This window comes from Solea senegalensis, linkage group LG2 (genome assembly GCF_019176455.1).
Source record: "Solea senegalensis isolate Sse05_10M linkage group LG2, IFAPA_SoseM_1, whole genome shotgun sequence".
NCBI classification, from domain to species: domain Eukaryota; kingdom Metazoa; phylum Chordata; class Actinopteri; order Pleuronectiformes; family Soleidae; genus Solea; species Solea senegalensis.
In genome coordinates this window covers 22,674,601-22,700,903 of record NC_058022.1, presented here as the reverse complement: position 1 = coordinate 22,700,903, position 26,303 = coordinate 22,674,601, and the positions used below count along the sequence as shown (strand labels likewise).

Below are 26,303 nucleotides of genomic sequence, written 5' to 3'. Positions count from 1 at the left end.
TAAATACAGGTTAAGTAGAACCTCAGAATGAGTGGAGAGGGAGAGAGAGAGTGCTAAGGGATTCAATTACTCCTCCTTTGTCCATTCAAGAAAGAAAATAATTAGCACTAATAATAATAGAGCACTCTCTCTCTCACTTTCTCTCTCTCTCTCTCTCACACACACACACACACATACAGCTATCATTGTAAGGACTCACATTGACTTCCATTCATTTGAATGGCCTAAACAAATCATTACCCCTAACCATATTCATAACCAGTTAGATTCAAAGTGTTTATTGTCATATGCACAGTAAAGAAAAACCTTTCCCTGTAAAATGAAATTCTTACTTTGCTGTCCACTCAAAAATACCAGCAAAAAGTAAACAAGAAATAGTATTAAACAAAAAAATTGCTTGGGGTGTCGGGGCCTGCATGGTGGTGGTAGCTCTGGCAGAATAGGAAAGGTAAAATCCAGGTGGTTGTGGAATGTCCAGTAGTGCCTGCCTGTTGTAAGTTGTCAGTGCAAAGCATTTCGAACGGAAAGCAAAAAGAAAACACACATAAAGTTAAGCAGTTACGTATAACCAGTTAATGCCTAACCCTTAACTAGTTTCTTAGAAATTAGGTTTTAAAGGTTCAAATGGTTATTTTGGGGGCGACGGTAACTCAGTGGTAGAGTGTGTCGTCTTTCAACTCGAAAGTTGTGGGTTCGGCTCCCGGGTTCACTAATCTACATGGGGCACCCCCACGTTGCTCCTGACAGCATGTGAAAGATGAGTGATAGAAAATGTGCTCCACATACATGCTCTGTATGAAAGCTTTAAGTGATCATCAAGATTAGACTATATAAATACAGAGCATTTAAAAAGGTTACAATTACACACAAACAACACACACACCCTGCCAATTTACACTCATAAATTTACAATCAAGTCTTAGTATTTGTTAAAAGCCTGTTACACAGTTGAATATACAGCAGCAAAAGGTCGAATTTGCAAGTGCTGTCATTCTTCCCAGTTTAAGAGGCCGTCTTAATGAACCTCTGTGAGTACAATCAGCAACCTAACTGATCCCAGTCACAGCATTTCATTCAGCTTGCTACTGATACCAGCAATACTTCTCTGTATGGGCAGCGATAGTAATTTCCTTTCATTGACTAACATAATGGTCCGCCTGAAAACTGTTAATTACTGTGATGGTAAGATATGGATATGGAACTATAAGAATGGTAATTGAAGAGATGTGTGTAACCACTCCACCATTATTAATTCACATAATTTCATCTTTCATATCAAATTAATTGGAATAAAATGCTTGCTACATTAGCCTCCCAATGAAAGGCAATAATCTGCAAGTGTATAAGACCAAGACCTTCTCTGTAGCTTCAAATTAATTGAATTCCTTTTTAGCCATATTTCATTGAAACACTCATTTCAGGCCAGCTAGTATCAGGCCGTCATCATTCAAGAGGCACTGATGAGAGAGAAAAAAGGTTGTTGAAAGAACCCAACTGTCAGCGAATTCAGTTCCAAATTAATTATTTCAGCCCAGTAACCCTTTTCATCTTTTTTGACTCACTTTATAGAAAGAGCCAATTAATTATGTCAAACACAGCTTTCTCCTTTACTCCCCAGAGTGGACAGGCAAGCTGATGAGGATGCTTACTGTAAGGGATGAAGGCAATGTGGTAGGTGGGTGTGTTAGAGGGGGTGTCAGAGAAGAGCCTGCCCCTAATCTCAACACACCTGTCAGGCATACAGCTCGTTAGGCACTGAGGGCCCTGGCTGGGTTGTAACAACAATGCAGGAAACATACTGTAGCAGCATGGCACACCCTCGTACACACATGCACACACACACATTGACTAATATTAATTTGGACAGCCTAAACAATTATCAGTTTTCCCAAACCTTATAACCAGTTAATATCTAACCCCAACCTTAACCTAACCCTAAACACACATATGCATACACACACAAATAACCTCTCAGACACATAAACACAGTTTTAGACATTTTACTCAATTAGCCCACTGCACTGGGCTGCAGCCTTAATGGGGTGTGTGTGTGTGTGTGTGTGTGGGCTGAGAAGTTGACAGACAATGGATGTTGTTTCTTGTTGAAACTTTTTTTTACTGATGGCCGCACAACATGACTTTGGTCTTGTTTTGGTAAATCTCAGGGTTCCAGATGCAAATCTGCATGGGTGAATGTTACAGCAAACACTATACACATGTAACAATTAATGACAAACCTTATTTGCAACTTAAGATGCTTTGGACGTCATTTCTGTTGTTCAAATAACTGCGGTTAATTTTGAAAGTAACTGCTTTTGTATAAACAAATGTACACATTATTAGACTGGTGCATTTCAGTGTATTTAGCATTTCACCCTAGCACCTACCTTCCCAGATTTCAATAGGTACAGCAATTTAAACACCACATCAGCAAAGTCCTTCAATTATCAGCTTTCCTTCATTCTGCCATGGGTTTAAAGGCTTGGGTTTCAACTGAGAACAGTACCTTTACTTGGTTGGCAGGATTGTGGGTTGTGCCCGATGGCCGTCCACCACTTTCAACCACTCTGTGACAGAAGCACGACATATGGCAGGGACCACTTCCTAGTGATGACAGGCTCTCTGGGATGGGGCTCTTCTGCAACTTATTAGCAAAAGATTCTGGGTCCTTCATAACCTCCTCAAACACCAGCCTCATCAGATCAGCCAAATAGTCCTATAAAATGTAAAACAAATATTCAGTGACTTTATTATTTTTTTACCAAGACTTTAAAAACACTCAATTAGCCCACAAATAAATATTTCTCAGCATTTGTACAAAGTTATTTTTTTTTGTTATAACAATTACTTATATTTGACTTTGGGTATGAAACTGTTGGGGGCCGAGGTCTGTCTTGCTCGTCTACTTGCAGCACTGCTGCAATGAACCAGGCACTTCACTCATGTCAGAAGGCTTGTCTAACTTCAGCTGACCAATCACAACACTATAGACTAGGAGTGTGTGGTGAACTACTCTGAGTAATAGACTGATCAATGAATAAAAATAATGAGAACTAAGGAAACTATCAAAACAAAGTAATATATAACTGAACCCAATTCTCTAGTGGGTTACATCAGCATTGACCTCCAGTCTTTCTCGCACTGTGAGGGTCTGGTAAAATCCTCTCCCTTTAGCCTGTCGCCAACTGTTTCTGCACATTTATTCACCATCTTCACTTTTATGATGAAAACAGATGGTAAAGAAACAAGTTGTAATACATATTGCCTGATTTATGTGCTGTCTTGTATGCACATCTAGAGAGGTGAACAGCATAATTTCCTGCAAACTGTCTACTCTGTTGGCATGGTAATGCACATTTCCCAAAGAAACTTACTTAACATTTTTGATATTGTATTAAAACCTAAATAAAGAATTTGTCAAACTAAAATACCATTCTAATCCACACTACTGGTGAGGTGAAGTGAAGGATTATAATTTGTATATGAATTTTTATATGAAAATGCTACTCTTTGATTGAGCTAATTGCTGATACCATGCATTAAGTGGATTATTTATTAAATTGGATTCATGTCTCATGTAGATTTCATAACTGTTTGCAAGAGTAATTTGACAGTAAAAGTGATATGAAATACAGTATAAAACAATTACAATTGTAGGTGTATAGTTGAATAGTGTATAGTAGAAGATGACATACATTACACAGTAGTGAACTATATGAGGATTCTCAAAAGGCTAGTTTTTGGGTAAAAGAAAGCAAAAACATGTACATTCACCAAAAACATGTAAATGTAATTTCCACTGAAAGTAACAGTTTTCACATTTTGCTATGACAGACAGCAATATGACATCAATAAGACAGCTGCAAAATCACTCAACTGATATATCACCATATCACACCTTATTATCTTTAATCTCAGGGGTTATTGTGGTGAGTGAAGTGTGTTTTGAATGACCAGTTGTATTACTTGAGTATTTCATTGTCTTCCAGTTGGAAACACCTACCTGTTTTTGCCAGATCCCTATCTCACAGGCAAATTCCTTTCAATATCCTGATAATTTCTATGTGTCTCTCAAAGTTTCATAGGTTTCAATAGGTTTAGTGGGCTATTTGTGCTTGACTAATGACAAGCGCATTCCCTCTAATTACACAAGTTGAAATGGGTCAGGTTTCTTTTTTTTGCCATTGAATGGTATGGCTGGCTGGCTGTTTGTACTCAATTCCATTGTAAGTCGCTTTGGATAAAATAGTCTGCTAAAATGACATGTAATGTAATGTATAGCCACCAGCATCAGGCCTTCAGCACTGACAGCAATGAAAGCTCCCATTACATGGTGCACTAATAAAAGTGTGTCGTTTAATTAAGGTTAAGGTTTCCTCTCATAATGAAGCAGTGCATTTGAAGACTGTGGCTGACCGCATCAAGAGATTTGTTCATACACTGCTGCATATAATTAATAAGACAACACTATGCCTGTTGATAAAGCAAAACTGCACATTTGAGAGTGGCCTTTTATTGTGGCCAGCCTAAGGCACTCCTGTGCAATATTCATGCTGTCAGCGTTTTGATATGCCACACTTGTGAGGTGGTCGCTAGATTTGTGAACAATATTTGAGAGAAATGGTGATTGTGTGTATATACACCCTAAAACGTAACTCAGAGGGCCTTTTAACACCACTTGATTTAATACATGGATACGTTAAAAATTGTTATTAGTTCATTTAGATAAACCCTCTAAGTTTCAAACTTTATTTTTTAAGTTGTGATCAAATAATAATATTGGTAATTAGATCAAATTGATTTTGTATATAATTTATAACTTAAAAAACTTAGCTTCATAACTTAATTTTTCTCAACATTGACTTTACAAGTTTAAGTTCCCTCTCCTACCCACACAACGTGCCTGGACTAGTTCTGAGTAGAGACGGTGTGTTAGGAGGCTGAACAACCTTGATAAAAGCAAAATTTCATGGTGAGTAAAATTTAATTCTAATAGTTCTACTTAAATTTTGGGTTTACGTTTGATTCAGTGACTTTCATTCAGATAATAGCCTATGTGCCCAGCAAGAAAGAGCTGTTGGGAAAAGGATTATTCACATTTAGCTCATTGCATGCGGCCGCTAGCTACATGCTAATGTTACCCACTGTCAGAGCCACAATTCAAAGAGGTAAGCAAACTATTTATTTTATTTTGTCTGCCTGTTTAAAATCTGGAGAAAGAGATGTTAGTCATGTGTTTGTAATAGCCATGTGACTGTAATGATGTAATCTTAAAAGACTTTCGACAATATAATCAGATTTAGATTTTGTAAAATTTCCCATTGTTTCCAAATATGAGTTTTGTGTAAGTAATGTAATATTATGAAATAGAGATAAATCCTTATTGAGCATAGTGTAAACGCAGAAGCAAAAGATTGCTGTTATGTATCTATGGAGGCAGCGATTTTGAGGTGGTCAGACTTATTCAAGATGCTTAAGGAATACATAACACATAAGGAATTACGTAACACTTTGGTCACTGAGGAGCAGTTGAAATTTGAGTTTGTTTTCTTATTTTGCAATCTCAAGTTTAGTTCAAAGTAAAAAAAATAAGTTAATTGCAAAAGCAGTGGTTGAACTGTCTTTCTTGAAAGCTACTACATTAACAAAAAAAAGAAAAAAAACATGAAGAAAATCTAATTGGAGCAACAGATTTTTTATATTGTTGTGCGCATTATTACTGTAATTAACTAGACAACAAATAAAAATAGTTTATAATACTATGGTAAAGCCAGTAACTTAATTTTTATGAGTTATCAACTTAAAAACATGCCTTTAGGCTAACCGTTATTAAGTAAGCAGTACTTAATAGAATCTTTGACTGAAAAGGAAAAGCTAATTCGCCCAAAGTAATATAGTTTGTTGGTTCAATGTTCAAATTAAGTTGTCACAACTAAGAAAGACTACTGTAAAGTGTTGCGTTGACTTTCCTTGTTGAGTCTAAACATTTCTTTTTAGAGTGTAGAAAATGTTTGAGATCTTCGAGTTCAGCTCGTTGCGTTCATATTTTTGTTGTCAGTGTACAATAACAATATACACTAGTAAAACTTATAAATGTGTCTTTATACGGGAACCTCATTGATATGGTCACAGATGGCGAGGACGACAATTGATCGGTGTAGGCTACCGTAGCTTTTAGGGAAGGGAGGGGGTGAGCAGAAGAGCATTTCTTTGTTGCAAATTTCAGCCTCTCCACTAGATGTCACTAGAATCTACATACTGTACTTCCCCTTTAATGGACAGCTCTGCTTTCATCAGTTCGGCTGAAGATGATGCACTTGTGCCATGTCATCATTAAGTAATGAAAACATTATTCTGATTCGCTTGATAAAAACTGGACTTCACAAAATTAGCTGTTTAACAAGCTTATGAAAAATACTTTAACAGTTGATGCTTTTCAACAACTCAATTAAAATTACATAAATGTACATTTCCAGTGGAGAGAGCAGGCAGTTAGGAGGCATGTGTTGCATTTGGACCCCAATTATCCACTGCACCATAGACAAATATACGTAGACGCCTCATGAGCAGCGGCATCGTATGCTGATGTTGTGTGTAATTGAATTATATAAATTACAATTCTTTTCATGAAAATGATCTTGAAAGTACTTTCATATTGAGACAATGACTGTGATTATACTGCAATAAATAATTCATTATTTTATGTTATTAAAAAGAACCATTGAACCAAAAGCAAGCTTTTTTATAATTTCTATTGTCCATAGAAATATTCATTTCGACACCACCTTTAATAAGTCTGTGTTGTTATGAATTTTCGATTCACTGGATTACATTTGTTAGGTAACATTAACCATATAGTACAAAATTAATAACATATTAATAAATTAAGATTATTAACAATAACAAAAAAATATAACTATGTCTAACTATACCATCAGTGATCAGGTCACTGGTCTAGCCACAAACCCACCAGCAAATCTAAGCATTTGCTCCTCCTTTTATATTATTTTTAATGAAACACATTCTATGTATTTATTTACTAACTATTGTTGCTATTTTGCTATTCTGTGTTTGCAGAAAGTCTGTAAAATAATTCCCAATGATTTTCAAAATATATTGTGATCATTAATACAATGTATATCCACCAGCATAATGATGGTGGTCCACCAGCATGATACCAGCATAATGGTGCTGGTCCACCAGCACAATACCAGCATTATGCTGGTTACATTGTTTTAATTTCTTTGAAGCTCATATTAGATTTCTTTTTATTGACCTCTTTTAGTTGGTCATTTATTGCAAACAGACTGCAATTTAGGTTGGTAATTAGCCGGCACATTTCTGCCTGATTTTCAAGGACTTCTGCTGTGAGAATCTAGGGTCTTGGATGTAGTGCTGTAGTACTCAAGATCGGTCTTGGTTTCGAGACCACTTTTTGAAGGTCTCGGTCTCGTCTCAGAATCGACTGCATGTTTACTCGGTCTTGTCTCGGTCTTGGATAAAGCGGACTCGGGATTTATTTCAACACTGGTCAAGACCAGGGGTGGACTGGCCATCGGGCGTACTGGGAGTTAGCGGCCGTCTAACATGGCGCTCAGCTGGAAATGGAGAGATGAAGTGAAGATTGATTGGCCCAGTGGCCTGTCTGTCAAGAATACCTGGCTCAATGGCCCCATGAGAAGCTACAGAGGCCCAGGAGTCCCACCCACGCACCCCTAGCCCTCCTTGCTTTCTGATTTCATTTGATCCCACTTTTCAGGCTAACAATCAGAAATAAATTATGACCATTTTCAGTCACCCCATTTATCAAAGGCTGATCAGGTGTACACCAGGATTGGGTGGCATATACACTTTTCATGAATCACACGTGAGCCTTTGCGTAATCTCCACCAGTTTCAAGGCAAGTTTAATAAATGAGGGCCAGTGAGGTTATAAACCACCTTTTCTGATAAGATATGTATGCAGTTAATCCAAATGTTTTCCTGTTGGTTGTTCCGGTTTTAATACTTGTCATTTGGACTTCTGTTGTTCTGGACAGTCTTCATCTGCAGCCAGCCAGGATGCATTCCAACTACTTCTCCAGCTTTGTGCGCACAATTCGCTTTTTAAGACTCCACTCCATGTCTCCCAAACCCTAATCTCAGTTTGAGCTTTAAACCTTTTGTGGGTTAAAAGCCAAATTCTAAATCTGTGTCTGCCAGTGTGTAATCATGACACCTAAAGAGGTAACAAATACAATATAAGTACACACTCCCAACCGCCCATATTCCCATACAACCAAGACAGAAGGTTATTGCTGATATGTGAAGCTTTGAGGGCCATTATCAGACAGCACAAACAATTAAGGGTGTCAATAATGAGAGAATAACAGAGGGCTTTTGTGGACAGCCTTTTGTCGCAGAGGCCCCTCTTGCATGAAAAGACCTAGACACACTGTTGAACCTCCCCCTCACTGGTGTGCCGACATAGTCATTAGCCAGTGATAAGCCCTGGGAGAAAGCACTAAGAGACAGCTTTCAGGATTCACTTTGGGAGGGAAAATTATGTGGAGGCAGACAATGTGAGCTTTTAAACCATGTTTCTCTTACATGAAGACTCAAGATTAAAACGTATATCACTGGGACCTCAGACACATCACGTGGCAGTATCATGACTATTGTCCATAGTAGTGATAGATGAAAATTTAGCCTAATGTCATCATCAGGGTAATTTTTCCCTCTGTTCTCCTCTCCTTCCATGATTGACACCTGCATCCGCCAGGCCAGGGAGAGCACCCAGCAGTTCTCTTGTGTTGAAGGCTCTGCATGGTTGCTCATGGGGGTCCTGCCATTGCACCCTGGCTGATGGGGTCCGGTGGGGAAATGGTTGGCCCCTGATGACATGTTTAGGAAGTAGTGCTGGCTGGTAATTGTCCTTTGCCAGCAGGGAAGGAATATGGACTCTGAAACAAGACAAAGGGAGGAGAGGATGAGTGTGAAGGATGAGGCCCCTGAGCTTTTCATGATAGAGGAGCTGTCTAGACATCAATACTTCACTGGAGAGCCTGAGCCTATTTTAATACGATTTTGAGAAACTCTTCTTTCCCTTTTCAGGGTGGGAAAGGAAGGTGGCTCTGTATTTTGGGGGCAGGTGTGAAGGTCAGATTTACTGATCCAAGAACTAGAGATTAACCTTGCTGATACAACTTGATGTCAGTGATCTGATGGAAGGGTTTACATGTTGCCACAGCGTTTTAGCACTTCTACCCAGATCTTCTCCAACAACCTAGCTTTCAGAATTAATGCATACATACCTATAAAATCATAATTTATTTCTCAGCCTGAAGTCACATTATTTTGTGGCATTTTAGTAACACCAAGCTCTAATCAAACATGAACATATACAGCTCTACAGTCAAAACAGATGCAGGCCAAATATACACTGCCAATTGTTGTAATTTTACTGATTTATATTAACTGAATTGAAAATAATTGTGCCAATTGTGTAAAATTTTTGAAAGTTTTATTTTCATACAAGACACACATGGTCATTGAGCAGTTTGTTACTTTTTGTTACTAATTTTATCAAATAGAAAAAGACTGGTTAAGTATTATGTCATTTATTTTTTTTAGTTTCCTATTGATGAAAATATTTGAGATCATTTGAATGTCTAGAGATTCACTATCCTCTGGGAACATCATGCTACATAACCAATTTTACAGCCATTTATGTATCATCCTTTATATAGCAGTTCTTTTTTACATCATCAAGACAAAAATGTTTTTCTCAAAAAATAATAATGTATCAGTTTTACATGAAGATGAACAAAAGCAACCTTCACAAACACTCATTGTTTGTTTGATTTAATCCAAGATCAAAGTGTAACCGGTGACAGCCACTCTGTCCATTCAAAGCCGAGAGACTAAACCACATCATGGCACCAAGTGTTTGGAAGTATGTATGTATGCATATCTCTTGTTTATGAGGCTGCATTCAGTCTGATTTACTGTCACCAGCTGCATGCTCACTAACCCCCATCTCCCTCTACTCCTGATTTCACCTGCTCATAAAAAGCCAATTAAATCAAGGGCTAGGAAGCTCATTGATACCTAATTAGATTATTGTAAATTCTGATGTTGCTCTTGTGGCTGAGGGAGGAATGTCACATCATCTGAGTGACACCAAAAGTGAAAGGAGGTGTTGTCCCATATTGAAACCCTGACCCCAGCTGTAATTAGAAGGGTCATAGAGCCAAGTAAGACCAACTGAGAACAGGCTGCACTGAGGGAGATAGGGCACCTAAATACCTAAAGAATACTTTCACATTCAAATGAGTGGGAGTGCACCGTCTGTTTCTGGTCCCCTCTACCCAACCCCAACCTCACTAACACAAATAAAGTGTGTGCATTAAATCTAACTAATGACCTATCCACTGATGGGCAGTAACACGTTAGAAGTAATGTGTTACTGTAATCTGATTACTTTTTTCAAGTAACAAGTAAAGTAAGGGATTACTATTGCAAAACAGTAATTAGATTACCTTTACATTCCCACAAGCAGGCTGAATTACTAAACCATGTTTTGTTTGTGAGACTGTCTCATGATAATCACGTATGAGTGGTGTGTTGTCAGTGGTAAACAACAGACACGTGTGTAGATCAACGTAAAGTATAAGTGAAGTAACTAATTACCTTTGAAAATAAGTAACAGTAAAGTAACTAGATTACTTTCTTGGAGAAGTAATCAGTTACTAGTGACTATTTCCAAGTTACTTGACCAACACTGGACCAATCAAAGATCAATATAGATGTAGAAAATTGGCAACAATAAATGCTCTTAAGTGAATCCATATTTTGCATTAGGGACATTTTCATGCTCAACTTACATGTGTTGTTCTCCAAACACAATCTTTCTATGGTGAAAGTATACTTAGGTTCTGAGTATAAATATGGGTGATGGACAGCTATAGTCAGATTTATGTATATCCAGTTTATCCACCAGCTGTACCTCACGCCACAGAACATCTGTGGATCTAAATGTCACTCCGGCAGTTTGCCCCGCCCCCTCCTCCACCGGCCTGCCGGTCCTGATTACACACACCTGCTGACAATTAAGCCATGTGGACTTTAAAAACTCTCTGTTTCCCTGTTTCAGTGCCAGTGTGTTTTTGTCCATGCCTGATCACCAGAGCGCCTGGTCACAGCCACAGAATCCACATGCTTTCGATCCTCTTAGTGAGCGACATTTTCTTTGTAAGTTTTCTTATCCTAGCCTTCAGCTGATACTTTAGTTAAGATTTATAGCCTTCTTTGTTTTCCTCCTTGGGAGAGATTTCTGTTTGTAAATTTTCACAGCCATTTTAGGAACTCCAATTACTAGGATTGTGACTTACGTTTTATTAGTTAGACTGAGTAGATCCAATCATTTAGATTGCGTTTTGTTTTTGACCTCGTTCTTAGTTAGTTAAAGATCGCCAATCAATAGGATTGTGCTTTGAGTTAGTTTTCGTTTTGAAGTGTTTAGCGCTTTGTTTTCCTCCGTTTGGAGAGTTTTCTGTTTAAGTTTTACATGATAACCATAGTCTGAGTTTGTTTCCTCTTTGGAGTGATTTTTTTGTTCTGCGTTCATAGTTCCGCAACATTTCTTTTGAAGAGCGTTGCGCTCTCCATTTGTTATAGTTTTTCATAGCCACGCTTTTGTTTTCCCTCAGTAAAGAGGATCTGTCTTGTGTTTTTGTTTAGTGCCAATAAAGACAATTAAAAGGCCTCTGCGTCTGAGTCCTCTGATCCGTCTTGTCACTAAACCTGAGCTCACAGAAATGTGTTTTAGATGTGGAATAGAGCTTTCCGTTATTCACTTTACATGATGTCTCTGCACAAGGGTAAGGCCCTTCTGGGATGATTTTTGTGATAATCAAGATTACTAAAGTTACCTTCCCACTGAATCCTAAACTCTGCCTACCTGTATAGAGCTCCTGTAGCTGATGTCACGCAGCCAAGGTAACACCCTGTTGAGCCGCATTTTGTAATAACGGTGCATTTTGTAATAAACGTCCAAAATGTAATAACTTTTTCATTTCATTTTGTAATAAAGCCGCATTTTGTAATAAACTGCCACATTTTGTAATAAACTGCCACATTTTGTAATAAACTGCCCCAACGCATTTTGTAATACATTTTGCCGCATTATGTAATAAGTTATTACATTTTGAGAAGATTATTACAAAATGCACTTGCAACTTTTTTATTCTCTAGGAAATGTAATAACATGGTGCATTATGTAATAATACCTATTATTGTTGTTTGTTAAACAATGAATTTATACAAGAGTGACTTTTTGTTGTTTATTATGCAATTTCCCTTAGAGCTATGTAGCCCAATAAATCTATGTATGACAGAACACGTTTTGAATTATATAGGCCAATAACTTGTGGCCAAATTCAAATCTCTACATGGTCTGTCACTCAGCCAGGGAGGGGAGGGCGGGCTGTAATCTGATTGGCTGCTGCATCAGTTCTACAAAGATCATGCACTGCTTGCATGCTTAATTGAGACAGCCAACAGAGTTCAACATGATGCCAGGTATGAAAAAACTGTGTAAAATATTATCTGTGTAATTGAATATATGGAAGTATAAAGACATTTTGTACAATAGTACACTGCTCAAAAAATAAAGTGATCATTTAAACAACACATCCCAGATCACAATGAATGTCATAATATGCAAATTAGATTGGTACATTTACTCCCATCACGTACTTTGGGTTGTGGTTAAGGTTTATCTCATTTACAGCATAATTTTATCTCTTACCAGTTTCAAGTTACAGCCTTTTGGAAAATTAATTATAATTATATAATTAATTATATTAATATTTCATAATTTTTTGGAATATCTTTGGCGGCCAAAGCGTTAACACAGTCATAAATAGTAAGCATCGAAATAGCTATTAAAAGGCTAAAAATTTTGTAACAGGTGTGAAAACAATAAATTTGTTAAAACCTTGTTTTTCAGTATTCCTACAAAAGCAGCGTCCTCTTTAATGATAGCATCCTTTATTGAGACAAATCTAGGACTATAACATAAGATCAACATTCATAAAGCAATTCATAAAGCCAATCAGATTACAGCCCGCCCTCCCCTCCCTGGCTGAGTGACAGACCATGTAGAGCTTTGAATTTGGCCACAAGTTATTGGCCTATATAATTCAAAACGTGTTCTGTCATACATAGATTTATTGGGCTACATAGCTCTAAGGGAAATTGCATAAAAAACAACAAAAAGTCACTCTTGTATAAATTCATTGTTTAACAAACAACAATAATAGTTATTATTACATAATGCACCATGTTATTACATTTCCTAGAGAATAAAAAAGTTGCAAGTGCATTTTGTAATAATCTTCTCAAAATGTAATAACTTATTACATAATGCGGCAAAATGTATTACAAAATGCGTTGGGGCAGTTTATTACAAAATGTGGCAGTTTATTACAAAATGTGGCAGTTTATTACAAAATGCGGCTTTATTACAAAATGAAATGAAAAAGTTATTACATTTTGGACGTTTATTACAAAATGCACCGTTATTACAAAATGCGGCTCAACACACCCTCTGGCAGTAAGTTGTTCTTTAGACATATATTTGCCCAGCCATGGAAAAAACAGGAACAAGTTTCCAAGGGACTTTTTGAGTCATTTACAGATTCGGAAAGTTTGATTTTCAACAGTTCTGTTGGAAAGATTGATGATTTCATTAAAAATTGACAGTATCTTGTAAGTGGTCATTTTGGATGATAGAAAATCAGTCTACTCAAATATAACCCACTCCTGGCTGTAATGTTGCAGTTTTTTTTTTTACTCACCATTTTACAGTAATAAGGCCACAAAAACATTTACAGCTTTGCAGGCCTTTGAGTGGCAAAACATTACATCTAACAAATCTAATGAAATACATTAGAGGCCTATTAAAATCATACTATATGGACCAAATAATTAATGCCTCTGCAATTGCAGAGGATTGCAGAGGCATTCACAGAACTTGAGACTGTTCGCTTATCCTAGCTCCCAAATGGTGGAACAAGCTCCCCATCGACATCCGGACAGCAGAAAGCCTCCACATCTTCTGCCACCAACTAAAAACACATTTCTTTTGACTCTACCTTGACTAAGACGATGACAAAAAAAACAAAACGTACATATATATCGCACTAATGACTAGCACTTTGTAGTCTAGCTGTGGTAACATTTGTACCCAAATGTTTAAATGCACTTTTTGTAAGTCACTTTGGTTAAAAGCGCCTGCTAAATGACATGTAATGCACATTATCCTATTGTGCATTTGCACACACACAATGTACTTTTTTCTTGCTATCTATTTCTTAGCTCATCTTATATTTTATATGTATACTTATAATGTACTAACGTTAATGTTAGTATAAATAAATTTTGAAATACTTATCTCTGTCCTCAAGAAATCCATCATGGATAGTTGACATGGCTCCTCAAGAAGAAGACATGGCACATTTCCACCGGCTCTACTCGCCTCGCCACGGTTTGAGTAGCGTTTCCACTAGCATAGTACCTGGTACCAGGTGCGTCATGAGTGCAATATACAATACAGGTACGAAAACCCGACATTTTTAACGTGGTCCGTCAACGAGGTGCAGACGTTCCTGTCCTTGGTCACAGACGATAAGATCCAGAGAGAGCTGGATGGAGCCACCAGGATTGAGAAAGTTTATTTTCTCATCTGATGGCCACTCACGGCTACCACCACTCGGCTCAGCAGGGCTGAGAGGAGCTAAAAAAGCTTAAGAGCGATTACAGGGCTATAAAGGACCATAACGGGTGGAGCAGGTCGAACCGCAAGACTTGGAGGTTGTTCGACCAAATGGACGGGATTTACGGACACTGGTGGGCCAACCGAGGGAGAGAGGGAGGCCTCGACACGGCCACGTCTTTGTTGGAGGTGATGGTGGAGGATGGTATGTGTTCTTTTCAGCTAGAAAGCTACATTTAGCTGAGAACAAACTTGCGTAAACGAAGATATTTTTAAAAGTAACATTGTGTGTGCAGTCGCAGTGAGACGCACATTTAGCCAACAAGCTAGCTAGTCTGCTACCTGTGTCTGTATACATGAGAACATAACTAGCTAGCTAGTTAGCAATGTCCGCTAGTTACGCTTGCTACTTTTTTTTTATGATCAAAACAATTCAATTCAATTCAATTTTATTTGTATAGTGCCAAATCATAACATACATTACCTCAAGGCACTGTACATAGACAACATCAAGGAGAGCAGAGAACCCCAACAGTTCACACAATGAGCAAGTCATCGTGCGGTCATCTGCCTCGACCGGTTGGGGTGAAAGGAAAATGGGGGACAGCGGAGAGGTGGGGGACAGAAAGGGGGGAGAGAAAGGGCAAGAGGGAGATGAGGTAGAGACAGAAGAGAGAGAGAGAGAGACCAGGAGCAGATACACAACAACTGTATCAGGTTACAAGTTTATACAGTTAATGATATCGACTTTTTAATTATAGCACAATAATAATGGTGATGATATGGGTAGCCTCTAAAACTGGATCTTGATCCCGCAACCTGCATGATGAGAATACATAGACAGAGATAGAGAGAGAAGGAAGGAAAGACACAAACTAGGGAGAGAAAGAGACAAGGTTAATGACGTATAAAAAGTCATAATCATATCCTGAGTGTGAGAGAGTGAATGTGCGTGCACCACAGGAAAATCCCCCAGCAGTCTAGTTCTATAGCAGCATAACTAAGAGATGATCCAGGTTTCCCTGAACCAGCTCTAACTATAAGCTTTACCAAAAAGTAAAGTTTTAAGTCTAACTTTAAATACATTACATGTCATTTAGCAGACGCTTTTATCCAAAGCAACTTACAATAAGTGCATTTAAACATTTGGGTACAAATAAGAGCTAGAAGTAAGTAAGAGCTTCAACTAAGCCAAACTATGAAGTAGTAGTCATAAGTGTGATGTATAAGTTTGTTGGGTTTTTTTTCGTCGTCGTCGTCTTAGTCAAGGTAGAGTCTGAAGAAATGTGTTTTTAGTCGGTGGCAGAAGATGTGTAGGCTTTCCGCTGTCCGTATGTTGATGGGGAGCTCGTTCCACCATTTGGGAGCTAGGACAGTGAACAGTCTTGAGTTCTGTGAATGTCTCTGCGATCCTCTCAGTGAGGGGGCAGCGAGCCGGTTTGCCAATGCAGAGCGGAGTGGGCGGGCTGTAGGTTTTGATCATGTCCTGGATGTAGGCTGGACCAGATCCATTTGTAGCATGGAACGCAAGCACTAGAGTCTTGAAGTGGATGTGAGCAGCTACATGAAGCCAGTGAAGGGAGCGGAGGAGCGGGGTAGTGTGAGAGAATTTTGGTAAGTTGAAGACCAGTCGAGCTGCTGCATTCTGGATGAGTTGCAGAGGTCGTATGGCATGCGCAGGGAGACCAGCCAGGAGGGAGTTGCAGTTATCCAAGCGTGAGATGACAAGAGCCTGGACCAGAACCTGTGCCGCCTTCAGGGTTAGAAGAGGCCGCATCCTTCTGATGTTGTGCAACATGTATCTGCAAGATCGAGCTGTTGCAGCAATGTTGGCAGTGAGGGAGAGATGGTCATCAAGTGTCACACCCAGGTTCCTTGCGGTATGAGAAGGAGTTACCACAGAGCTGTCGAGGGTGATGGTTAGGTCTGTGGTGGGAGAGCCCTTTCCTGGGAGAAAAAGAAACTCAGTCTTGTCGAGATTGAGTTTCAGGTGATGGTCAGACATCCACTGAGAGATGTCGGTCAGACAAGCGGAGATCCGTTCTGCTACATGTGCTTTGGAGCTGGGAAAAGAGAGAAAGCACCAGGTGCACTGTCTAACTGTGCACCTGGTGCTTATAAAACTCTTGCGCTAAAAGATGAGTCAGTCCCAATATGAGGGAGGAGATGATCATTTTTTTCTCTAATTGATGTTATTTTATTCACAAAAAAGTTCATAAAGTCATCACTGCTCAGTGTTAAAGGAATAGATGGTTCAGTGGAGCTGTGGCTCTGTGTCAGCCTGGCTGCAGTGCTTAAAAGAAATCTTTGATTATTCTTATTTTCTTCAATTAAAGAAGAATAATAGGCAACTCTAGCTTTGTGTAGGGCTTTTTTGTAAGCTACAAAACCATCTTTCCATGCTATATGAAATTCCTCTAGGTTATTTGAACGCCATTTTCTTTCTAATCTATGTAATTGTCTGTTTAAGAGCACGAGTATTGGAGTTAAACCATGGTGCTCGTCTCATTTCTTTTTCAGAGGGGCAACGCAATCTAATGTAGTACGAAGTGAGGCTGCTGTACTATCAACAAGGTTATTTATGGGAGTAAAATCACAAAAAGGTACCTTCAGATGTACTGACATATGGCACAGAGTTAAATACAGGTTGCACTGTCTCTTTGAATGTATTAATATTGTTATCAGACAGGCACCTGTACCTGTATTTCTTATTTATGTTATTGTAGTTCATTATTGTACAATTAAATGTGAGTAAATAATGATCAGTAAGGAGAGGGTTTTGAAGAATTATGTTTAAGTTATCAATATCAATACCATAAGTTAAAACAAGGTCGAGGGTGTGATTAAGGCAATGAGTTGGTTTATTAACGTGTTGAATAAAACCAATTGATTCCAACAGGGAGTTAAATGCGTAGCTAAGATTATCCCGGTCAACATCTACATGGATGTTGAAATCCCCTCCAATTATGATTTTATCTGTCTTAAGCACTAACTCAGAGAACTCTGATAGGAACTCTTAATAAGGTGCAGGTGGACGATAAACTGTGACTATCATAATTGGTTTCTGTGATTTCCAACTAGGATGGGATAGGTCAAGAATAAGGCTTTCAAACAATGAATATCCTGGTTTCTGATTGTTTAGGCTACTTAAATGTGAGTATTTTCTTCATTTCTTTGCTCTGGATAACAAAGAAATTATTTAGTCAGGTAATTATTTCAGTTTGTGGACAACATAAGATGTTTGGGAACATCATTTCCTGGTTTGACAAACACCGATCAACATTTTTAGGGTTTCCAATCCAGATGGGAGAGCTCAAGAAAACTATCAAACCCTGCGTTCTCAGCAGTGGCTGAACTGTTTGTTATGAAACTTTAGGGCTTCATAAATGAGGAAATGATGCAGATACACACCCAAAAGCAACGTTAATTGGAGTTTCCTGCCTACCTCCACTTTAATGTAATGTTTTCAGTTATTGTTATTGAGTTTAAGTTAATGCAGTAGTGTTTTCAGTTCTTTTTCTAACTTCGTTCGGTGTTTCACTATGGGATATCGCCTTGGCATGACCAACCAGGGAAGCTCCAATGGCACCACGTCTGTCAGTGACAGACAGGCCGAGCTGTGCTGGGGCACCGCCCCCTTCATACTATCACAGCCGACCCGCCCCTCAAAATCATTCTTGCTTTCTTCCCGTGAAGAAACTGTGTGGAAGCTCCCTCAGCTATTCGGGCTAGCTTGGTGTTGCTAAACTGTTCGCAGACGCGCCGTTAAGGTCCTCGTCGCCGAACGCAGTCCCTGGCTTACGTCTGGATTTGCTGAATAAGTTCTTCGCAAGAAGTTTTCCACTTGATCTTGGTGTAGTGTCCGCGTCAAGGCGAGCTGCTCCACCGACCACCCTGTATTATCTACCGGGGGTTGGTTAACTGTAGATCAGTTACCCACAGACTAACGCGTTGCGGCGAGTCAGCGTGGATACGGTTGACATTTGTTTGTTAACTGTGTGTTTACCGGGAGCGGAGCTAAGGTGTCGCGGCGAGCTAACTCTTAGGTGTTTCGTTAGTTAGGACCTTAAACTCCGGGTGCTAACGCTAATTACCGAGCAGGGCTTAGCATCACAGCTAATCTGCCGGGTGCACGGTGTCTTAGCCGACAAGCTACATCAGTCACCGAGAGAAAAGCTAACGCATTACGGCGAGCTGACTTTACGGTGCTTGGTGAGCAATCTCCGTGCGCGACGAAATGTCTCTCTCTTCGCCCGCTGCCATGTCCTCGACCGCAACCCCCGCCAAAGGGCCGGTTTCGAAGGTCAAAGAGGCTGCATCCCGCCTGTGTCCCGCGTCATGCGGCTCATCCATCTCAGGCAGGGACCCTCATCCCATGTGTATTACGTGCATGGGTGCTAAACACGCACAGGCGTCTCTGGCTGACCCGCAGTCGTGTCCACACTGCGCGGATATGCCAGAGAAAATTTTGGAGAGGAGACTGAGAGTGGCGGTCGCTAATTCTCAGGACCCATGTCTGTCGGGAGAAACCGCTGTGGCTAAAACTCCCCATGTACCGCGAGCTACCACGAGCTGGGCGGATATGATGGAGGAGGAATACACAGACATGCCGCCACTCTTTGAGGAGCTCCCTGGCGTAGAGCCAGAGGAGGATGCTGAGGGCTATGCCAACTCAGACATTCTCAACTTGGATGATATGGAGGAGGACGAGGACGATGCCACTTTTCCAGTGCCTTCTCGCCCCTCCAGTGCATCTGATGTCGCTCCTCCAGCTGACAGCAGCCTTTACGAGGTCTGTAAACGAGCTGCTTCTAAGCTGGGCATACAGTGGCCTGCAGTTCAGGACGCAGGTGGCACTGAGAGGGACCTTTATGATGGTAAGAGACTTCCACCAGCTCAACCACCAGCCAAACAGCTCCTTCCAGCCGTGCCTGCGTGCATGAGGGAAATGAGCCGTTTTTGGTCCTGTCCCTTTAAGAACAAGCTCCCCACCAAAGGATGTTCTAAACTGGAGATCCATGGGATGAAGGAACTGGGGCTGTCCGAACCCCCAGTGGTGGAGTCTTCAGTAGCTCACCACCTTCACCCTGATCGCCGCTCTGTCTCGGCCTCCTCTAACATCGCTCTGCCTAGTAAGATGGAACGCGTCACATCTTCCATCTTCTAGAGGATGTATAAATATGCAGCTCAGTCAGTCTGTTCTCTGAATGCAGTTACACTGCTGTCTGCATACCTGGCTGAGATTTTGGAGGAGATGGGCCGCCAATTGGACTCTGGAGCACCAAACCCAGCTCTTTGGGACGAGATCTGTGTGGTGAATGATCTCATCCTGCGCTCCTCACGGGGAGCAGTGCAGGGCAGTGGCCGAGTTATGGGCCTCGCTGTCTCAGGAGAGAAGGCCCTGTGGCTGAACCACTCGAGCCTGAGTGATGCACAGAAGGCGGATGTGATGGATGCCGCATACGACCCCACCAAAGGTCTGTTTGGCCCAGCTCTGGAGAGGATGAGGGAAACCAGCACCCTCAGAAAGCAGGAGGGAGAAGCCTTTGATCTCTGTCTGCCCAGGAGACAAGCCCCTCGCCCCCCTCAGGCCGCCAAGCCCACCTTTGCAGCCTCAGCTGCCGCAGTGAGGAGACGTCAGAGCAGTGCCCGCCCTCAGAGGCAGACTGGTCAGCAGGGCAACCAGCAGCCCAGGTCTGACGCCCAGAGACCGTGGGGCAAACACTCCTTTGCAGCGGTCGCAGCAAAGAACCGCCCGTCTCACCCCACTGACGGAAAGAAGAAGCGGGCGTCCTAACAACCCCAGCTTCTCCATCTCCCTCTCCGGTCAAGTTAAGAGTCATGGAAGGGGACCACCAGGACCCCGTCATGTGTGGTTCAGGAACCCTGGCTGTTGTTTGTTCTCCAGGGCTCCTTGTTCAGTCTCCCATGTGGCAGGCCCACGGGGAGAAGACACAGGGGTTCTCCAAGTTAATGTGTCACCAAACACTTCCACCCTGTCCAAACCTGTTGCAAATAAAAACAGCATTTTTGCAGCCAGGCACAAAGCCAAGGGCGAGATGCAAAATAAAAAACACAAAAATAAATCAATGTCATGCACCCCCCTCGCCACCAGAGGGAGCTCACGCTCCACTGGCGAGACACGATTCTCACCGAGTCGTGGGGGTGACGTCACCACAGCTCGACACAGGACCTCTCTCTGTCAGAGCGGACAGGTGGCGCGCATGCGCAGTTCACCCATGGATTCTATCCACTGTATCTCACGGATACAGACTTCAATTTGCCATGAAACCACCCAGGTTCAACGGTGTGTTAGTTTCAGTGGCCAAGGGGGACGCTGCACGGGTTTTGGAAGACGAAATAACGTCTTTACTGAGCAAACGAGCTATCAGAGCTGTCACGGCCGAGGAGGGTTTCTACTCCCGGTACTTCCTCATTCCCAAGAAGGCAAGCACAGCCCTTCGCCCCATCCTAGATCTCCGTGTGCTAAACAAACACCTACGGAAATACACATTCAGGATGTTGACACACAAAGTGCTCTGTCGCTCTATCCGTCAGAGAGATGGGTTTGTAACGATCGATCTCTCGGACGCGTATTTTCACATCGCCATTCACCCTGCACACAGAAAATATCTCAGGTTTGCTTTCCAAGGCAAAACCTACGAGTATCAAACTGTCCCATTCGGGCTGTCGTTAGCTCCGAGGGTATTCAGCAAGTGTGTGGAGGGGGCTCTGTCTCCATTACGGAGCAAAGGCATCAGAATTTTTTCGTACATAGACGATTATCTGATATGCGCTGGCTCGCACGAGCAGGAGGTCATGGATTCTGCTGTGGTGATAAATCATCTCAGGGATCTTGGGTTAAGTATAAACTGGACGAAAAGTCAGATAGAGCCCGTACAGTGTGCGGAGTATCTGGGTCTGAAAATAAACTCCCTGTCATATCGCGTCACGCTATCAGACGGGAGAATAAAATCTCTCACACAGTGTCTCTCCCTCTTTCAGATGGGGAGAGTCGTGTCGTTTCGACTATGCCTACGTCTGCTCGGCCTGATGGCATCAGTGATAGCTGTAGTGCATTTAGGTCTGTTGATGATGAGAGATTTTCAGCGGTGGGTTGCAGCTTTGCGCCTGTGCCCGCGCCGTCACCTCAACCGCAGAGTGAAAGTGACTCAGACCTGTGTGAAGTCTCTCCGTCAGTGGAGGAACGCAGGGGCGTTCACCACGGGGGTCCCGCTGGGGACGGTGACGTCCAGGGTTACCATGACAACGGACGCTTCCCTGTCAGGGTGGGGAGCAACGATGTCAGGCAGAGCGGTGAATGGCTCCTGGGGTCCAGAAATGGCCCAGATTCACATAAATGTTTTGGAGCTCTGGGCAGTGTTTCTAGCGCTGAAACATTTCCTGCAATTTCTCCGAGGCCGTCATGTTCTGGTGAAAACAGACAACTCCACTGTGGTAGCCTATGTCAACCGTCAGGGAGGCACTCGCTCACTACGGTTACACAAGTTGGCTCGGGAGATGATACTGTGGAGCAGCACCAGGCTCCTCTCACTCAGGGCAACACATGTGCCGGGAGTTCTGAACAGAGGGGCGGACTTGATGTCTCGTGGGAATCCTCTGTACGGGGAATGGTCTCTGCACCCGCAGGTTGTGGACCAGATTTGGAAGAGATACGGCCGAGCCGCCGTAGATCTCTTCTGGCCCGTGAGAGTTTTAATTTGGATGCAGCAGGACTGCCTCCGCAGGTTATAGACACCATTCAGAGTGCAAGGGCTTCCTCCACCCGTGCTTTGTACGGCTGTAAATGGCGGGTTTTCGAGGAATGGTGTGAGTCTAGACTCACAGTCCCTTTTCAGTGTTCAGTTGTGGACCTGTTGTGTTTTCTACAGGAGCTGGTGGATAAAGGAAGAGCTTTTTCCACAGTAAAAGTGTACCTCGCTGCCATCTCAGCATGTCACGTGGGTTTTGGTGATAAACCGGTGGGACAGCACCCCCTGGTTTGTCGCTTTATGAAAGGTGCACGTCGAAAGCTCCCAGTTTCTAGGCACCTGGTTCCTGGTTCTGGTGGTGCTGGATGCCCTTTCTCAGCATCCCTTTGAGCCTTTGGAGGCTGTGGGGATGAAGTTTGTGTTTCTGAAAACGGTTCTGCTTTTGGCTTTGTCTACGGCGAAGCGCGTGAGCGACCTTCAGGCGTTGTCTATCCGCCCTTCCTGTCTACAGTTCGGTCCGGGACTCTCCAAGGTTTGCTTGCGGCCCAATCCGGCTTTTGTGCCTAAGGTGGTGGAGTCGGCTTACAGGTGTCCCACAGTAGAGTTGCTGGCTTTTCACCCGCCTCCATTCTCCTCGACGGAGGAGCAGAGGCTTAACACTTTGTGTCCGGTGAGGGCTCTGCAGTCCTACGTGAGTAGGACGGCAGATTTCAGGCGTACTGACCAGCTGTTTGTTTCCTGGTCCACTACCCATAAGGGCAAGCCATTGTCCCGCCAGAGGCTGTCTCACTGGATTGTGGAGGCCATTTCTGTGGCGTACAGTTGCAAAGGTTTGCTGCCGCCCCAGGGTTTGCATGCTCATTCCACCAGGAGTATAGCTGCTTCCTGGGCTCTGTTTAGAGGGGTGTCTGTTCAGGATATTTGTGCTGCGGCGAGCTGGGCTACGCCTCACACCTTTGTCAAGTTTTACAGGCTAGATGTCTCTGGTCCTTCTTTGGCCCAAGTGGTGCTCGGTGCCGGTGCTCCGGGGTTGGAGTGATGTTGTCACTCAACCTTTTGTGGTAGTTAGGCTTCGGGAGTCATATGCAATCCGGGAGTGGTCTATATCTCCCATAGTGAAACACCGAACGAAGTTAGAAAAAGAATGAAGGGTTACTCAACGTAACCCCGGTTCTTTGATAACAGAGTGAGGTGTTTCACCACACGCCCCTTCTTGCATTAGGCACGGAAAGAAACCGGTCTTGAATGATTTTGAGGGGCGGGTCGGCTGTGATAGTATGAAGGGGGCGGTGCCCCAGCACAGCTCGACCTGTCTGTCACTGACAGACGTGGTGCCATTGGAGCTTCCCTGGTTGGTCATGCCAAGGCGATATTCCATAGTGAAACACCTCACTCTGTTATCAAAGAACCGGGGTTACGTTGAGTAACCCTTCGTTAATGTTGTCGTGCTTACCCATTTGTGGTGATGATTTGCACTTCATGACCACTGCAGCGTCTCCACAGTGCATGTATCTCTTTTGTCAACAAGAAAGTAGGTCACTAGACGACAGTCTGGCTGCAGACCTGCACTGTCAGGACCCTTTGTTTGCAGACCTGCACTGTGAGGTCTCCTGCACTGTCAGGATCGGAAGTTGACTCAAAGCCTTTTAAAATAAAAGCGAGCATACCGGAAGCACGTATTTTTCGTTCCCCATGTGAAGTGTGGAGACAACGAGGTTGATGACCATGGGTTTTGCGTTGATTGTTGATGAGAGAAGAGGAAGTGGCGTTGTTTGAAGTGTTGTTGATGTTGAACATAAGTTTCATAAAATGTTGGGTGCGCATCATTTGATAACGCTGTTGGGAACGCATCATCAGTAGTCTGTACCTTTGGTTCATAGAGTGTTTCGGCCTTTAACACTATACACTCCAAAGGCAGCCAGCATAGGTGGCGTCCCAACTATGCTTGCGTTCCCCAACATCCCATGGGACTATGCACAGCAGGGGCGTCCCTCTCCCTGAGTAAAGCATTGTTGACCGCATACCGCCTGTCCCTCTCATTTCGGGGGCCAGCTGGGGTCTTTCTTCTTCATCCAGAGCCACTGACTGCTGCCCTCCGCCGCCTCTGCTACAGCTCTGCTTACCGATCGCTGGCTCTGGCCCTTAATTTCTAAATCTTTAAGCAGTCTGGTTGTAGATGTTGCCACAAACCCTCTGCAGCCCACCTCCACTGGTCGGACTTCTGGGTTCCAGCAGTAGCACAGGTGTTTTCGCTCATAAGCCTCATCCATGGAGTCCTCCCAGGGTTCTGTGGGCTCAATTATAAATACCTTTTTGTGTGAGTGGGACCAGAGCACCATGTCAGGTCTTAGGGTAGTCGATCTCCTAGCATTTTCCAATAACGGGCCAATCATGGGCCAATCGCAGCTGGTCGCGCTCTGATGATGTAGGGCAACTCTTCGGTGGTTTAGCCCCCTCAGGAACAAAGTTCAACCGGAAGTGATGTGATGCAGTTAGTGGTGGTAGGAAGTTGGTGGCAGTTCTCTGGTCTTCCAGGGCAGATGCAAGGCTTTTAAGGACTTGGTTGTGACGCCAAGTATAGCGACCCTCGGTGAGGCTTGTTTTACACTGTGCGAGAACGTGCTAGAGGTTGGCTGGCATGGAGCAGAGGGCACATTCTGGGTCTTCACCATACCACTGGTGAAGATTAACTGATGTTGGAAGGACGTCAAATGTTGCTCTGAGAACCAGTGCTCTGAGTTGCTATGAGTAACCAGTGGAATTTGTTTACAAAATTCAAATTGTTAAACCCGGAAACATTAACAGCCAATCAATCATGTATCTGTCTCAAAAGACCGTGGACAGGAAACGGAGGTGTCGCGACATGACATTGGCCGAGGGGACGCTACGCATTTGAACTATGCAATTATTTTGAAGGAAAATGACATCGTTTCAGGTCGTGGGGTTGGCGTGGCCAAGCTATCAAGATACGACCGAGCGGAGCGAACGCCATTATTTGAAGAGGATGAGGTCCGTCATCTTTTCGGTCAAGTTGGTGGAGAAAACCGGTGTCACAGCGGTCATTATCCAGTTATACAACGACTGTCCACACAACCTACCTACACATTGCGGAGCAAGGCAAGTATGACGTAAGCAATCTATGTGGTTCATGTTAGCACGTAGCATGTATTTTATGACCTGTGAAATATAAGTTAACTGAAGTTAGCTTGTTAGCTTACCTCCATCACGTTTCAGCAGCAGGTCCAGCCCACACAGCTACAGCAAGCAAATTATTCCATGGTGAGGAGCCGAGTTGCAGACTGAGCTACGTGCTAGAGAGGGAGACGCCATCGTTGAGTAGATAGTTTGCTAGGCTAATAAAACCACCAGGAGTGAAAAACAGTAACTTGAGTTAACCATAAGTTAATATAAATAGGTGACTTCTCCTTTACAGAAGTGTACGCAAAACAGCACAAATCAGAACAGGAAGTAATGCAACTGCAGTAAATATGCACGTGTGTAAAATATGCACTTGTGTACACGGCTGATGAACGAAGGAGTTGTGGTGCCACAGCATGTATGGTATTTTTGAATATTTTTCTTTTTAAGCCTATTTGTTGTGTTAGTGTTCCATAAATACTTGACCGATCTTCTCTTCTCTTTTCTTGTCCATTTATTCAAAAGGCAGCACTCCTTCTTCATGGACGCTCTTCTGTTGATGTTTGGCTGTTACTACAGCATGAACATTTCTTACCCAGCCGCTCAAGGATAAACACTGGAATTCTTGCAGAGGTAAGAATCTATTCCAGGATTTAATAGATTTAAGAATGACCCAGATTGTATTACTTATTACTT

The 26,303-nt window shown here is 42.4% G+C and overlaps 1 protein-coding gene across 1 annotated transcript; it reads left to right on the top strand.

Moving 5' to 3' along the window:
- Window positions 1–20,598: 20,598 nt before the first annotated feature.
- On the top strand, window positions 20,599–23,602 carry LOC122765280. Its single transcript, XM_044019448.1, is given in 4 exon segments — window positions 20,599–20,632; window positions 20,873–22,453; window positions 22,492–22,816; window positions 22,818–23,602. Coding segments are annotated over 4 exon segments (2,631 nt in total). The 3' UTR covers window positions 23,509–23,602.
- The last annotated feature ends 2,701 nt before the right edge of the window (window positions 23,603–26,303 follow it).